General features: G+C 44.2%; 1 protein-coding gene across 1 annotated transcript in view; it reads right to left on the bottom strand.

Annotated features, from left to right (window-relative positions):
* psmd14 (proteasome 26S subunit, non-ATPase 14) overlaps nt 1-16,040 on the bottom strand; it is a 48,331-nt gene that overhangs the window by 23,361 nt on the left and 8,930 nt on the right. The window contains exons 3-4 of the mRNA XM_060940606.1: nt 6,329-6,400; nt 3,855-3,974 (exon numbers count right to left, since the gene is read on the bottom strand). Coding sequence (XP_060796589.1) covers nt 3,855-3,974; nt 6,329-6,400 — 192 coding nt within the window. The remainder of the gene's footprint in view (nt 1-3,854; nt 3,975-6,328; nt 6,401-16,040) is intronic.

Genomic DNA, 16,040 nt, shown 5'->3' with positions numbered 1-16,040 from the left:
CACCTTCCAAACAGCTTGTTGGCATGGAGGTGGCGTCTAATTATAGCTTTGGAAACTCGGTGACCTGAAAACGCTACCATCGTCTGCAAATCTCCAACTGTGATCCTTGGAGAAAATTTTTGCCTCTCTAACCGTCTTCCCTACTGTGTGTGGGGGCAAAATGCGTTCGTGTCCTCTTGTTCTGAACTTCATTTTTGCCCCAACAGTGGATTTCAGCAGTTTTATTAAAAAGTCATTGTCTGTTTTATGGAGGCTCATCCATTTTTGTCTCATTCCATCTGTCCATCCTCTAAAATCTTCCTTACGTTACTGAACGGCTAAAGAAATCCGGCTTGCTCTTGCCTCGTATACACGGACATGAACTTATTCAGATCGTAAAATCTTGACTTTGTTCACGTTTGTGGACAATTCACAAAAAAAAAAAATTTTGAATGTTTTATTGTATATTATTAACACTTGATATAATTTACAGTGTGCCTACTTATTAGCTCGTCCGGCCGACATGCGATGAGCTTGTGCCCTCGTGTGCTGTCCAGGGTTTTTTCTAGAAAAATTTAGTATGATGGCGCTCACCATGGCGAGGGAGCGAAGCGATGGGGGGTGGTGCCAGTTGTCCGTCCCCCCCTCCACCGTGCGAAGCCTTTGAAAAATTGAGGCTACAATGGGACATTCTGAGGCTGAGAGGGAAATTGTAACAAATTGTCTGTCAACGTTGAAAAAGAAAGACGTAATCTTCTTCTGCCCCGGACAGTCTTTGGCTTTCTTCCGCTTCGTGCCACGGGATGACATCTTTAAATGCCCAAGTGTCAACAAAAACAACTCGCGAACTACTTCTGTCAAAAGCTCTCGCGCCGGTGGGTGAAAGGTCATTCAGTCTCGAGAAATCTCGCTCTACAAGTCAGCTGACCTTGTATGTAACCCATGTCAAATCTCGCGAGAGCAGCCGCGACAAGTAAACAACTAAACATGGCGCCTCAGTCTGGAAAACGCCAATTCGGGTTGTTTTTGCACCGTCTGGCGGTGTATCTACTATGATTTGGAATATTTCTGGAGTAATTATGACGCATTTGATGATCAGACACATTGTCACGTGGTGTTGCTGGGATGTTTTCACGGAGAAAAGATCGTTTTGAGAAAGATTGCATGTTGTGCAGTCGCATACAAGTGCATGGCCTGAGGGCCTCTGCATGCTCTTGCGACAAGGCTTTCGCAGATAGCTTTTCGCAGACAGTTGTAATTTATTGTTGAGCGGGAGTAATAGGCGTGTGCGATGTTATTCACCGCCACAACGCAAGGGGGCACGAAGTCGCTAGGAGTAGTTGGTGGGTGTGGTTAGTGGAGTGTTTATCCTCCGGTTACTTATAATGACTAGAACTGGAGTCGTATAGATGTCCGTACTTCCTCACTTCCTCGATCAAACGCTCTTCGTGCTGCTCCATCTTCGCTCGTGTTTTTAAAAATGGCGGTCGTGAAAACAAACCAAACCGGGAAAGTAGGGAAGCGGAAGCGCGTGTACAGCGGATGTAGAGTGGACCAATCAGAGCCCTCTTGTCTGCGAGGCTTCTGCGGTGGTCACAATTTTTGGGAGGTGCGTGCAGAGCGTCTGCGAGGGGGGAGGGGGCTACGCAGACGCCATCTGCGAGGACTGCGTTGTCAGCATAAATTGGCCTTAAGTGTGACTTGGGGTTCAATCTGCATTTCGGTAAAGAGGGCGTACGCCGAGAGTAAGAGGGCGCAGCGCCCCTGTTCCCCAGTTTAGATGAAAGCCTGATGTCCGTCATCCGTCCGGCAGCGGCGTCCACATTTCACAAAAATCACTTCTTCTCTTTCAAATTCTTCACCGATTTTTATTCTTCTTGGCAGGAAGGTAGGTCCGCCTGGGGTGCATAGAACGGCTACCCAAATTTGCATAAGTGCAATAAATAATGAAGATATGGAGTAATTAATCAATCCCTAATGAACAGTTTCCACACAAATCGCTTCTTCTCCCTCAATTCTTCACCGATTTTGATTCTTTCTGGCATGAAGGTACAGTAGGGGTACCCAGGGTGCATAGAACTTCTACCCAGATTGAGGCCAGAGGGAGCTATGCCAGGTGGCACGGTGGTGTAGTGGTTCGCACTGTTGCCTCACAGCAAGAAGGTTCTGAGTTCAAGCCGGCGAGGGCCTTTCTGTGCGGAGTTTGCATGTTCTCCCCGTGTCCGCGTGGGTTTCCTCCGGGTGCTCCGGTTTCCCCCACAGTCCAAAGACATGCAGGTTAGGTTAACTGGTGACTCTAAATTGAGCGTAGGTGTGAATGTGAGTGTGAATGGTTGTCTGTGTCTATGTGTCAGCCCTGTGATGACCTGGCGACTTGTCCAGGGTGTACCCCGCCTTTCGCCCGTAGTCAGCTGGGATAGGCTCCAGCTCGCCTGCGACCCTGTAGAACAGGATAAAGCGGCTACAGATAATGGATGGATAAGCTATGCGGTCATTGACGGTTTCGTTATTATTTATCACCAAAGATCACACGTTCTAGGTGAAATTAAGCCGGCGTTATAGAACGCCGCAATTTTTACACTGCAGAATTGTGAACTTTAATTTCAGTTGGGTTAAATAACCCAAGTTGTATGTTCCGTCTAACATTTACCCAGCGTTAGGTTGGGACGTTTTCAACCCGCTACTCTGTGCGCAGGCATGGGCAGACAATTTCATTCCCATCCTGTAAAACTGACACAAACACACTTCTTAATCCCATTGAGAGGACGCCAAAACTTTTAAATTGTTTCTCCATCGCTGTACAAGTTCCTGCAAAACTGCTGTGCCTTCAAACGAGGTTTCTAAATTCCTTACGCCTGGTTTCATTCACACAGTTAAAGTGCCATTCCACCATTGGATGTATTCTTTGTCACAAAATACAATATATTTTATGACATGACATGACTAGACAGAGAAATCTTTTAGCTTCAAAATGATATCTCAAACATCATTTTTTGACAACGACAAGTATATTAATTTTGCGACCAAAGTCACCTACCCTTTTAATTTCCGCGCGGTAGTGAAACGTGATGTCATCGGCAGGTTCCCCTTCTTGTGTACCACGTGTCGGTCTATTTTTAGACCAGGAAACCCCCAAAGTGAGAGAGTCATTTCTCCTCGTATATGGGGGCCAAAAAAAAATTGCGAAAAATTTTGAGTTAATCTTTCAGTTAGCTAGATTTATTGGTATTATTTTTATCGCGTTCTATCTGCCATTGCTGATAATATGTGCCACGTCACACGGTACACAAGAAGGGGAACCTGCCAATGACATCACACGCGGAAATTAAAAGGGTAGGTGACTTTGGTCGCAAAATTAATATACTTGTCAAAAAATGTTTGATATATCATTTTGAAGCTAAAAGATTTCTCTATCTAGTGATACCATTTATATATGTCGTCAAAATATATTGTATTTTATGCCAAAGAATACATCCAATGGTGGAATGGCACTTTAACCTGAACTTGAGCCCAAAACCTCAAACACAAAAACAACAAAGCCGTTATTTTTTTATTAGCCTACTGAACACGTCGATTATCGTAAACGTGATTGAATAAGTCTAGAAATACGGTACATTTCACTTGGAACACAGGGAGGAAATAAAGCACTTGTGTGTAAATTCCTTTATCTGAAATGTTACACTTCTCTAAAACTTCTTTTTTTTTTTTAGATGCTGGGGAACCCTGTATTGTCGTAACCCGTCTTCAGCAACAAATGCCCAATATTTACAAAACCGTTTCACACGTTAAACTTCACTTGGAGCGATGAGCTAGCGAGTTGTGGCATGGTGTGACGCGAGTACGTGGGTGAGTGTGAATGCTTTGGAGAGACTCACCGTGCCTGACTGAGGCATGGCAAACACGTCGATCACACGTACGGTGTAGTCGTCCACAAACTCGCCCAGCATCAGCCCCATGACCTCCATCGGCACACCTGCACGGCCGTGCTTCAGCATCTGCACAAGCATGGGAAAGATTTTACAGGAGATCTGGCGTGCTTTAAATCTTTCAAGTGAAGAACAAAAGACGGTCTCGGAGGTCTGACCCTGTGTCCAAAATCACTCACTTGTTCACGACTCCCAACTCACTAAATAGGGAATTACTATATAGAGGACTTTGGTACGGAAGCCGAGAGAGGCCCTTCATATAAGCTTTTTTTATTCACCTTGTTATCCGGAGATAACGACATAATTCAGGATCTCGATAAAACACCACAACTAATTCAAGATCTCGAGAAAAAATTTTCATGATCTCGAGAAAACAGCTGAGATTTCTAGCAGAGCTGCGCCCCCTGTGGGTCAGACAACAATGACTTAGAAATTGGCGGACATATTTAATTATTAATAATTTTGAAATTATCCCTTATTAAAAGACTTAATGCAATCTCTCCCTGTGTCAACCCCTGATCAAAATATTGCCTTATTAGGTGATCGATTATTCCAGACATTCTAATGACCAAAGTTGCGTCTGTACAGAATGAGAAACAGCCCCAAAGTCAGCATATCACAAGTCTCTTGGAGCACCTGAATGAACCATTTCTCAGCTGCTGTCTCGAGATCTCGAAATAACGGTTTTGCTGTCTCGAGATCTCGAAATAACGGTTTTGCTGTCTCGAGATCTCGAAATAACGTTTTGCTTTCTCGAGATCTCGAAATAACGGTTTTGCTTTCTCGAGATCCTGAATTAGTTGTGTTGTTTTCTCGAGATCCTGAATTAGTTGTGTTGTTTTCTCGAGATCCTGAATTAATTCTCGGAATAACGGTTTTGTTTTCTCGAGATCTCGAAATAGTTGTTTTCTCGAGATCCTGAATTAATTATCTCGGAATAACGGTTTTGTTTTCTCGAGATCTCGAATTAGTTGTGTTGATTTCTCAAGATCCTGAATTAATTATGTCGTTATCTTGGGATAACAAGGTGAATAAAAAAAAAAAAAATGATTATATGAAGGGCCTCTCTCGGCTTCCGTACTTTGGGTAAAATGGGGGGTGGGGGGGGGGGGGACCCTTTCGGACACTACTCCGTCGCGCCGTTATTTACGTCATTACTGTCGCACAATTAAAACGTGCCAGATCAGTCAGCTGGTGGATTTTCAAAATAATAAATGTGTTTTTGTGATAAATCCATATTATACTGAGTGTATAATTTCCCACATTAATCAATACAAAAAGTACCTGCATCTTTCAGGTTTTTTTTTTTTTTTAAATCAAGACCGAATACTTTTTCTTGTTTGCCGCTATTATTCAATCAAATTCGAGGCTTTGGATTAATCCCTCGCTCTGCACTCTAACTTTTATTCCTGTATTTTATCTGTCTTATTTTACTTTAGCTTATTTTCTATTCTCTGACTATTTTTAATTGGACTTGAATGCCCGTTTATAATGTGTTTCTTACATTACTCTCCGTGCTGCACTGGTTGCTCCTCTCAGTCATCTGCCGCCCCCCCCTTTCTTTTTCAGCACGGCCGCAATGCATGATGGTATATATCGCTTGGTTAGTGACCATCGGTTGTACGCTACTTTTCGTGATGCATTGTGGGATACTTTGAGCGCACTATATAGGGTGTAATAATTCTCGCTATACATTCAGACAGCGCTACAAAATGGTGACCTCGCTATACAGTCCACTATGTAGTGAGTAGGGAGCGATTTCGGTAGAGATCGAGGTCCTCAAACTCTTGACCTCAACCTCTTTGAATTTGGTCACCAAGGCCCTGTTTAAAACCTCTCTTCTTTTCATTCCAGTCCATGTTTTTCCTCTTTAATAAATATTTCAAATAAAACAACCGTTTAAATCAAGAGCATGACCTGATAAGCTTAAAAGGAAAAAAAAAATCCACCCTGAACAACTTAATCTTTAAAACAAGAGATTTATTTTAGAATGATATTCCGACTTGTTCGGGTTTAAATTTCTTTCACTGACATGGAGGCCTAATTTGGATCCTGGGTTGCTATATTACCCACAATGCCATTTGGCCCTTGCTTCATCTCTGCATAGAGAGACTGATGCAGCAGCGCTTTAGTCTTTTAATCTCTGCTCAAACAGATGACGCTCTAAAGCTTCAACTTGATCGTTCAGTGCGAATTTGTACTGCATTGTGGAACAGTCCGAGTTGTGCGGTGCTGTAACTACGGTAACAATCCATCTGCATGAGAGTCACTAAATATGTACATCGCAACCATTTCAGCAGAAATATTCCACATGTCTCAGAGTGGCCTTTTCCTTTCGTATTCCAAGAGCAAAAATGATGCCCTGCTGCCACTGAGGAGATACAGATCCTAAGTAAATTGTGTGTCTGAGTGTGTATAATTACCTTAAGCAGGGCCAGAGAGGAGATGTACACCTGTTCGGCTGTGTCCACAGCAGGGGCGTCTGTAGGAGGACCCTGCATCAAACGCAACACAACACCAAAGGTCACTTGTGGGGATTACAGAGATTAAGGCGATCAGTAAATCTCCAGGGCGATGCATGGGTGAACGGGCGGATACATGGACGGATGGGTAGTTGATCCTCGATAGTCCTTTCAAAAAGCACCACGAGTTGGACGTCTGCCTCGGTGCCATGCCTCGCGTGTTCTCCACGCCGCCAGCCAAGACTGTGGCTAAACAGGGCCAAGACGAGTCCCCTCGTTACTCTCCGAATCGGAGGGTTTTAGCCTTGGTGAGTCAGGTTAGGTAACACTACATACACCAGAAATTTCTGCTGTTCTCACCAAGCAAACATGTTTAACACTGCAAAAAACGAATCGTGCCCCCAACCCAAGCAGCAAGGGGAGAGAAAAAAAAAAAAAAAGGGTATTAATTAGCCCGCTAGCCTTTCATTAACGAGACCCCTTTAAAACACCTGCTAACGACTTGCGAAAGTGTGTGGGACGCCTGTAATAGTCACATCGGTTACACCATCGCCAGCCTCGTTGCTGAGAAGGCCTTTCACCTCTCTTGCAGGTGTTGAAGGTTCAGGGCCACTACTTGCTGGTCTCGTCCACAAACTCTGCTGTACAGACACGTTTTTAACGCCGAGAGAGACACTGGATTTGGGGGGAGGGGCGGCGCAGCATTTTTAGTGCGCCGCAGTGGAATAGCGGGCAGATTTAAAAAGAGAACGCAGCAGGTGCGGTGAACGTTCACACCCCGGAGAGGTGTTGTCTGTCAGCAGGGGCTAATCAAAATTCAGTTTCAAAAGGTGGGGTTGAGGAGCCTGAACCACATACACACAGTGAAAGTGAGACTGAAGACGACGAAGGGGGGGAAAAAAAAAATAAAAAAACGAGACATATGCCTCGTCAAGACGGAAGATTATGTGATGCATATTATTAAGCACGGACCCACGAAGAGACAATTACAGAGGCTGTGAGGCACGCTCAGGCCTGGCTCCTTACGATGCACACACGCAAGGCCATATGGACATGTGTGAATTCGAAAATCAAACAGCCAATCGAGGCTTGCTTTGAGAACGGGATGAAGGATAAAGGGGAATGTGTCAGGAACACCCAAAAGTTTGCCCTTCCCAAAAGAATTCCCAACAGATTCCTATGGAGAGCGGAAGGAGGGAAAAAAAAAAAACTACCAAAAACGATGGCACTGAGAATCTTTCCTGAGCTCTGACTTACTGTACAGAGGAAAAGGGGTAGGAAGAGAGAGGGAGGGGGGGAAAAGGAAAGAAGTAGCTGTCAGTCTCCCCGCCTCTTCCCCCTCCCTCCCTGACTGGCTGGCTGGGAGCGGTGTGAATCTGAGGGAGGCAGCCTGTTACTGGAGGTGTTAATTGGCAGAGTTGGAGCGAGTTTGGAGATTTCTCCCTCCCCACCGAGCACAACCTCACCACAGGCCTTAAAAAGAGAAGGAGACTCGAGCAACTTCTAAAAAATTAAGAATTTATATGTTGGAATTACTTGACTCGCTGAATTCATAATCAAATGTAAAATCAACCTAGTGACCAACGTTTAAAGCCGATCACATTTAAGACCCACGCGGCCCTTTTAGCAACACACAAGTCAGACTATGAACTCGACGTTGCGATATAATAATAATAATAAGAAGAAGAAGTTGAATTTATATAGCGCCTTTCAAGAAACCCAAGGACGCTTTACAATTATAAACAAAGAAAAAAAATAAAGGAAAAAATAATAAAAGTAAAAAGTCCACCAAGTCGGGGTCAGGATGCAATTCCCGTGGTGTAGCAGCTACAGTCCCACCAAAAGGCGCATGAAAACGAGTCCCAACATCTCCAGCACAGCCGCCGCGACGCCGTCAGCCACATCGCTCGAACACCACGCCGTGGATCCACAAGGCGAGCAGAGAAGCTCCGCCACGCAGAGCGCTGGTGTGTCCCAAACCGCCTGCACAGCCGCCGCGACACCACCGAGCAACATCGCTCGGAACATCACGCCAAGCGTTAAAGCGCTGGACAACCACGATGTTAAATGAGCAACAAGCTCACTGCAGTCCACAGCTAGGAGCGCAGGCATCACCCACGGCGAACCAAGGCCTGGAGGGAACCGACGCCCAAAACTAGGTCTGGAGCTACACCACAACCGGCGGACAAAACACTCAAACACCAAACTACACAAACACACAGAAAAAAAAAAAATGAAAATTGAAAAAGAAAGAAAAAATTAAAAAGAGCTCTAGTGAGAAGTGGCAGCCAGAATGCGCACGACATACTCTCAACCGGAAACGAAAAAAAAAAAAAGATACATTAACACTATTCTGACTTGGTGTGTATAATTAGGTTTTATTCTATCCACATTCACTGGCTATCAGCAATCGCGCGCTCTGATTGGCTATTCGACTACTAGGAGATCAGCTCATCTACCATGAGTAGAGAAAAACAAAAACGGCGACGCGTGTTGCTGAAACAACCGAGGACAAAATAAAAACAACTCCGAAACAAAACCCCAAAAATCAAGTACTTAGAAGAAACAAAAATAGCTAAAACAACATGGGGGTTTTCCCCTCTTCCCCAATATCTCCTGAAAACCTCAATAAAAGCATGGAATAAAAGTATTTGTAAGAACATATCTTTTTATTTTTCAAGAATTATCATTATTATTATTATAGCAGGTGGCACGGTGGTGTAGTGGTTAGCGCTGTCGCCTCACAGCAAGAAGGTCCGGGTTCGAACCCCGTGGCCGGCGAGGGCCTTTCTGTGTGGAGTTTGCATGTTCTCCCCGTGGCCGCGTGGGTTTCCTCCGGGTGCTCCGGTTTCCCCCACAGTCCAAAGACATGCAGGTTAGGTTAACTGGTGACTCTAAATTGACCGTAGGTGTGAATGTGAGTGTGAATGGTTGTCTGTGTCTATGTGTCAGCCCTGTGATGACCTGGCGACTTGTCCAGGGTGTACCCCGCCTTTCGCCCATAGTCAGCTGGGATAGGCTCCAGCTCGCCTGCGACCCTGTAGAAGGATAAAGCGGCTACAGATAATGAGATGCGATACCTTGAAAATGCAAAACTAATAAAAAGTGCATATTTCCAGATTAATAGTTATGTATATAGTGATCCATACAGGCGTAATTAAAGGAACACGCCTTTAAAGTCATTCTGTAACTAAGTACATTGCTCAAAATGGGTTGATCACGTCTATGTCGGCCTGCTTGACTATTTCTGTGGCATTCAGTGTTTTAATACATTTCTATTTGAATGAAGCAGGTTTGTATTTTTTCCTCCCCGAGGAGTGTGTATCAGCTGATAATATCTTTTATCATAAATCACAGACCCCCCCCCGTCACACCCTACAAGTGCTGAAAGTTATTTTTCTCTTGATCTGTAAACACACTAGAAAAGAAGAAGAAACCTTCATCTGTCACATGCACACTTCAAGCACAGTGAAATTCATCCTCTGGATTTAACCCATCTGAAGCAGTGAACACGTAGTCTGGCTAACGTGACTTCAAAGCTCTGCGAGCATTTGATCTGGCAAAGATATTAAACCCAACCGTTTCCCAAAGGCGTGGTTGACCCGCCTCCCTGACATGCCTCAGTTTGCTACTGGTCGAAGCCAGAAAAGGCTGTGACGAAGCTTAAACCAATCACATCACTCTTTCCTCTGACGTATGTGACGCGACGGAAACTGCTTGAGTAACAGGAAGAAGATAAATACCTCCAGGGCTGCTCTTTGCTCCGTTTTCAATGAGAACTTCCCGTTGAATGCTTTCAATATACAGCATCTACCGCTGTGTCAAAGGCTTGCCGCTGCTCCATGTTCGTAATGTTTCTAGTGAATGAAGCGCTTCCGGCATAGATTCTGTAAACAATCTACGGCTTCCGGTCGCAGTTCTACTACGTCAGTGCCTTGAACACGCCTCTACCCAGGGCCGTTGGAGATGCTCAAAGTTGATTGGCTCCCGATTTTTCGGGAGCTTGGAAGAGCTGGAGATAGCTTGCCTTGCCAGGCTAAGCTCGCAACAGGCCCTCGTGTTGCGTCACGTTTAGGATGGGTGGGCCCAGGCTAGTGAACACGCACACACACCCAGAGCAGTGGGCAGCCATACTCAAGCGCCCGGGGAAAGCCACGCAGACACGGGGAGAACATGCAAACTCCACACAGAAAGGCCCTCGCCGGCCGCTGGGCTCGAACCCGGAACCTTCTTGCTGTGAGGCGACTGTGCTAACCGCTACACCACCGTGTAAAATTAAAAAGACTGCGGTACATATTGTTTATCGTGATATTTTGGCCACACGGGCAGCCCAGAATAAGATTTCGATTTGTTGTAAGACGTGGCAATCTACAACGGATATAAAACATACTTCCATTTCTTTCTTAAGTGCAGTAAAATGGTTGTTTTTAACAAGCCTTCAAAGATCTCTGTACTAATTATATATAGGTCTAACACTTACAGAACACTAAAAGCACCTTTCCTGAGTCCTGCGCACAATTAGATACATAGCACGTCTTACATCAAGTCAAATATGGGAATTGTGTGCTTCATAACTGTTACTGTGGCAGATAAGGTGTTTAATTACAGAATTCACACTGACTAATATGGATCAGACACTTCAAACGTGACGCGCTACTTGTCTGATTTAAAAAAGGGGGGGGGGGAAGCACAATATTAAAGAGAGTTTTGCAAAACCCTTCGCTATATCGGTTGACCGAGATGAACTGCCGTGCAAGAGAGAGAACCATTAGGGTGGGTTACAGTGAGAGAGCAACTCTGACTTAAAAAAAAAAAAAAAAACCCAGGTAGAACTCGACGCCAACGGTGTTGATGGCGATGCCTCCGCCCGGTAGACTACACGCCTTATTAAAAGTTGTGATTTGGGGATGGACATTTGACCTCACAGTAATCTTGACCTGGTGAAAGTACTTGTATTCGCCTTGGAGATATTGTGTTCACAAGGTTTTCGGACAAACATTTGACCTCACAGTGACCTTGACCTTAGACCTTTTGATCTCAAAATCTAATCAGTTTATCTTTGTCCCCAAATGGTGAAAGTTTGGTGACATTCCTTTCATTCGCCTTTGAGATATTGCGTTCACAAGGTTTCGGGACGGACGCACGGACAGACAGACAACCCGAAAACATAATGCCTCCTGCACCTTACAGTGGCGGAGGCAGAAAAAGCCCCACACCACACTCTGTGCTTTTAAAATTTAACGTGCTCAAACACCAGACAGTGAAAAAGCTTCATTCTGGGTGATGAGCTCTGCCTCCGCTGATTATTAGTTCTTAAAGTCCAGAGTTGATTGTAACCGGGAACTCGGAATTTTCCAACTCGGAACCTCCTACTTCCCACATCAGAGTGTTCACGCAAACTCAGCTGCCTGAAGTCGGAAATAAAATCAATCTTCACTGTAAGCCGTCTCCAAAAACACAAACTGAAGAGGTGTTCTGGTTGTGCTCACTTCATACGTGGAGGTGATGTATTTTTAATAGCTCAGGACGCGACGTTAACTTTTTAAATCCACTTGGACAAGCAACAAGATTTTCCACTTGTCCTGACCGTAACCTTTTTATTATTACTGTACGTGTATTTACTATGGAATCAATTTTGTGCCAAAATGTTCATGCAATACTTTTGAAATGAAAAAAAAAACGACAAATCAAAATACAAAAAAAAAAGTCAATTTTTTTTAGACTGGCAAACAAATTATTCGTGTAATCGTGCAAAATCTCAGTCTATTACTCTTCAGAAACCTTTCATTTTTGTTCCGCGTCTTTCTCAGTTTTGCTTGACGTAATTTATTTTGGTTGCGATTCCAGCTTTCTCGTTTGCGCTCCCTGACTTTCTGCTTGCAGTTTTGGCACAAACTTGACGTGTGGGTGGGCTGTCCAGGAATACATTCCCATTGGCTAACTTGTGTTTGACTGGCAGCCACGCTCAGCCATTCCCTACTCGGATTCTGGCGGACTGTTTGGCGAGTGACCGATCCATTGACGGTAAACAAGGATGGAGTGGACTTCAGTGGCGACTATGATACTGAATTTACACTTTGTTGAATTAATTCAATATCATCGTCGCCACTGAAGTCCACTCGATCCTTGTTTACCGTCAATGGATCGGTCACTCGTCAAACAGTCCGCCAGAATCCGAGTAGGGAATGGCTGAGCGCAGCTGTCAGTCAAACACAAGTTAGCCAATGGGAATGCATTCCTGGACAGCCCACCCACACGGGAAGTTTGTGCCAAAACTGCAAGCAAAAAGTCAGGGAGCGCAAACGAGAAAGCTGGAATCGCAACCGAAATAAATTACGTCAAACAAAACTGAGAAAGACGCGGAACAAAAATAAAAGGTTTCTGAAGAGTAATAGACTGAGATTTTGCACGATTACACGAATAATTTGTTTGCCAGTCTAAAAAAAATTTACTTTTTTTGTATTTTGATTTGTCGTTTTTGTTCATTTCAAAAGTATTGTATGAACATTCTGGCACAAAATTGATTCCATAATTTACTCACTCAATGAAATGAAAGCGATGAACAACTTTTATCAAAAAGCAGGTGTAATTATGATAATTATGCTTTCATGATTTTTAAACTTTTCAGTAAAACTCAAACTGTAACAAACAGAAACTATCCAAAGCCCTATCATGGTGCGCGTGTTGTTCTAACCCCATTACCTGCTCTGCAGTTTTAAGAGTTAAGATTGCCGTCGTTCTTTCACGAAATGAAACCGAAAGAAATCAAGATGGCCATGATAAGGGGGACCGAATCACGCTGTGAATGAAAAACCGTGAGCGAGTTCAGCGCTGTCGTAAAATTCCCACCAAATATTTTACAACATCCGTGATGGTTAATGTGAACTGTACAAAAGAAAAATACAATGAAACGTCCGAATGAAATGAAGATTGACCAAAGAGATTTATTTTACTGAGGTGTTTGATCACCATTTCTCTGATTTCGATGAAGTCTAATACTCTATAATTAGATATTACGCTGTGGCTATTTTTACACACACACCTGCTGCACTTGGCTTTCCCAGGATTTTGTAAACAAGAACACGGCCAGATCACTGAGGGGACTGAACGAGTTTTGTTGGAACTTTACTGATGTAACTCTTGAATAATTACTATAAAAATGGTGATTTTGAACAACTATTCAACTCGTCTCATCGGACAGGCAGACCAAACGTTTGGTTGTCCCGGACAGTCAGAGCAGTTTGATCAGATCAGCATCACGCAGTATTTTCATCTCATCTCATTATCTCTAGCCGCTTTATCCTGTTCTACAGGGTCACAGGCGAGCTGGAGCCTATCCCAGCTGACTACGGGCGAAAGGCGGGGTACACCCTGGACAAGTCGCCAGGTCATCACAGGGCTGACACATAGACACAGACAACCATTCACACTCACATTCACACCTACGGTCAATTTAGAGTCACCAGTTAACCTAACCTGCATGTCTTTGGACTGTGGGGGAAACCGGAGCACCCGGAGGAAACCCACGCGGACACGGGGAGAACATGCAAACTCCACACAGAAAGGCCCTCGCCGGCCCCGGGGCTCGAACCCAGGACCTTCTCACTGTGAGGCGACAGCGCTAACCACTACACCACCGTGCCGCCACTCAGTATTTTGGTATTTCAAATAGAAACAGAGACTTCAAAGTTAGTGCTCTCCAAAAAAAAAAAAAAAACACCTCTTTCCGGGTAGGAACTACAAGCTGGAGAGTTGCAGAAATAGATTTTTCCTCCTGGGAAATCAGAAACTTCCAAGTAGGAAACATGTGTTTGCATGGGGAATTCGGAAACGTCTCAGTTCTCACTTGGTCCCAATGTTTGCATCGAGAACATGATGGCTGAAGATCATCATCCTGAACCCAGGAAACGAAATGACCAGGAGGGCTAGCACAGCATCACAGGTTTTTGTTGTGTGTGTTTTCTTTTTAAGACAAAGCAACGAAAGGCAATTTAACTATCACAATTTTACCCTAAAACTATACTAAGTAACTTTAAAAATGCACAATGGAATTCGACACGATATCACTTTAGATCCATGCATATATTTGAAATTTATGATATTGTATGTAATGCACACACATCTTGAAACATCGATAAAGGACATTTATTGTCAAACTCAAGAATTAATTCACAATAAAAAAATTCAAAGTGACAGTTGGTCCATGTTCGGACCGTCATGCTGGAGATTCTGGGTCTGTGTCGTCCAGGGGTCTCAGCAGCAGTGACTGAGGGGGTCAGGAATCGGTCACGGAGGTGAGCTAGCCTGATGTGCTGATCCTGAACTGGCGTCGTGACTCGAGGCTGACCAGGGCGTGGACGATCCCTGGTGCTCCCTGTCTGTCTGTAACGCTGACTCAAACGGGAAACGGTCGAATGATGAACACCGAAGTGCCGGGCGACCTCTGTCTGTGTACTTCCGGCACGCAACATCCCGATGGCCTGTTCACGTTGATTTTGGCTTAGGCGTGGCATCTTCAATAATGACAATTTCCCCATCATTTCCCCCGGGGATTTATAGGCAAGATTGTGTGTGTACAGTGTATGCAAAATTTGTTTGAAAATTAAAGCCTGTCCATGTCATTGACTACCCGAGTCATATTGTACGTTATTGAGTACAACTCCCTTAAATTCTGATTTGAGCACAGATTTGGAACTTATTTGGGCGGAACGAAGTTATTTTTCCATTGTGATACATTTCTTTTCTTCTTGAGATAAACTCAGCACAAATTCAGCAAGTTTTATCAATGTGCGTTTTTAAAGTTACCTAGTGTATAAATACTCCAAAACAAGAAGACCGAGTCATCTATATCCCTCGCCCTATATACCAAGCTTCAAGATATTATTTGTCACGTTTTTCAAGTTGTGCTGCAGGAAACCAACCCGACCTCTTTACACTGACCTCAGCAGCCCATGGCATACATAAACCCACCGGACCTTTGGTCCACGTGAGCTTAAAATGAAAACATTTCTTAGTATCAAAAGGCACATATACATTACTTAATCAACACATATACCAACTTTCAAGACCGTACCACTCATAGTTTTCAAGTTCTGCTCCGGAAACAAAACCTACCCCTAAGACTAACCTGAGAGACTAAGTCTGAAATGGTTTCCATGGAAACATGAAAAATTACAATTTCTTAAATTTCTCAGTATGAAGAGGCACATCTACATCACCTTGTTAACATGTACACCAAGTTTCAAATCTGTATCATGAATAGTTTTGGATATACGCGCTCCGGAAACAAACATTACTCTTATGGCGTATTCACACCTACGTTGTTTGGTCCGGACCAAACGACCAAACGAACCAAATTTCCCTTGGTCCGGACCTTTTGGGCTGGTCTGAATACAAACCACCGAACTCTGGTCCGGACCAAACAAGCGGACCGAGACCGAGCTGCAAGGTCGGACTCGGTCCGGACCAAAGGAACCCTGGTGCGGATCTTTTGGAGGTGTGAAAGCAGACCAGATCTAACCCGACAGTTTTGCTTTTTTGTACCTCGGGAGCTTCCGTCGTTTGTCGAGCATTATGGGAAACAGAGTCTTGACACTCCACTGCAAAGTGCAAACACTGTTTTGGTTGTCAAGGGAACCTTACAACAGTCGTTCAGTCATTCAGACCAGTGGTA

Source organism: Neoarius graeffei, chromosome 15 (genome assembly GCF_027579695.1).
Source record: "Neoarius graeffei isolate fNeoGra1 chromosome 15, fNeoGra1.pri, whole genome shotgun sequence".
Lineage (NCBI taxonomy): Eukaryota > Metazoa > Chordata > Actinopteri > Siluriformes > Ariidae > Neoarius > Neoarius graeffei.
Note: the sequence above shows the minus strand (reverse complement) of the source record. Positions and strands in the feature narration are given on the sequence as shown.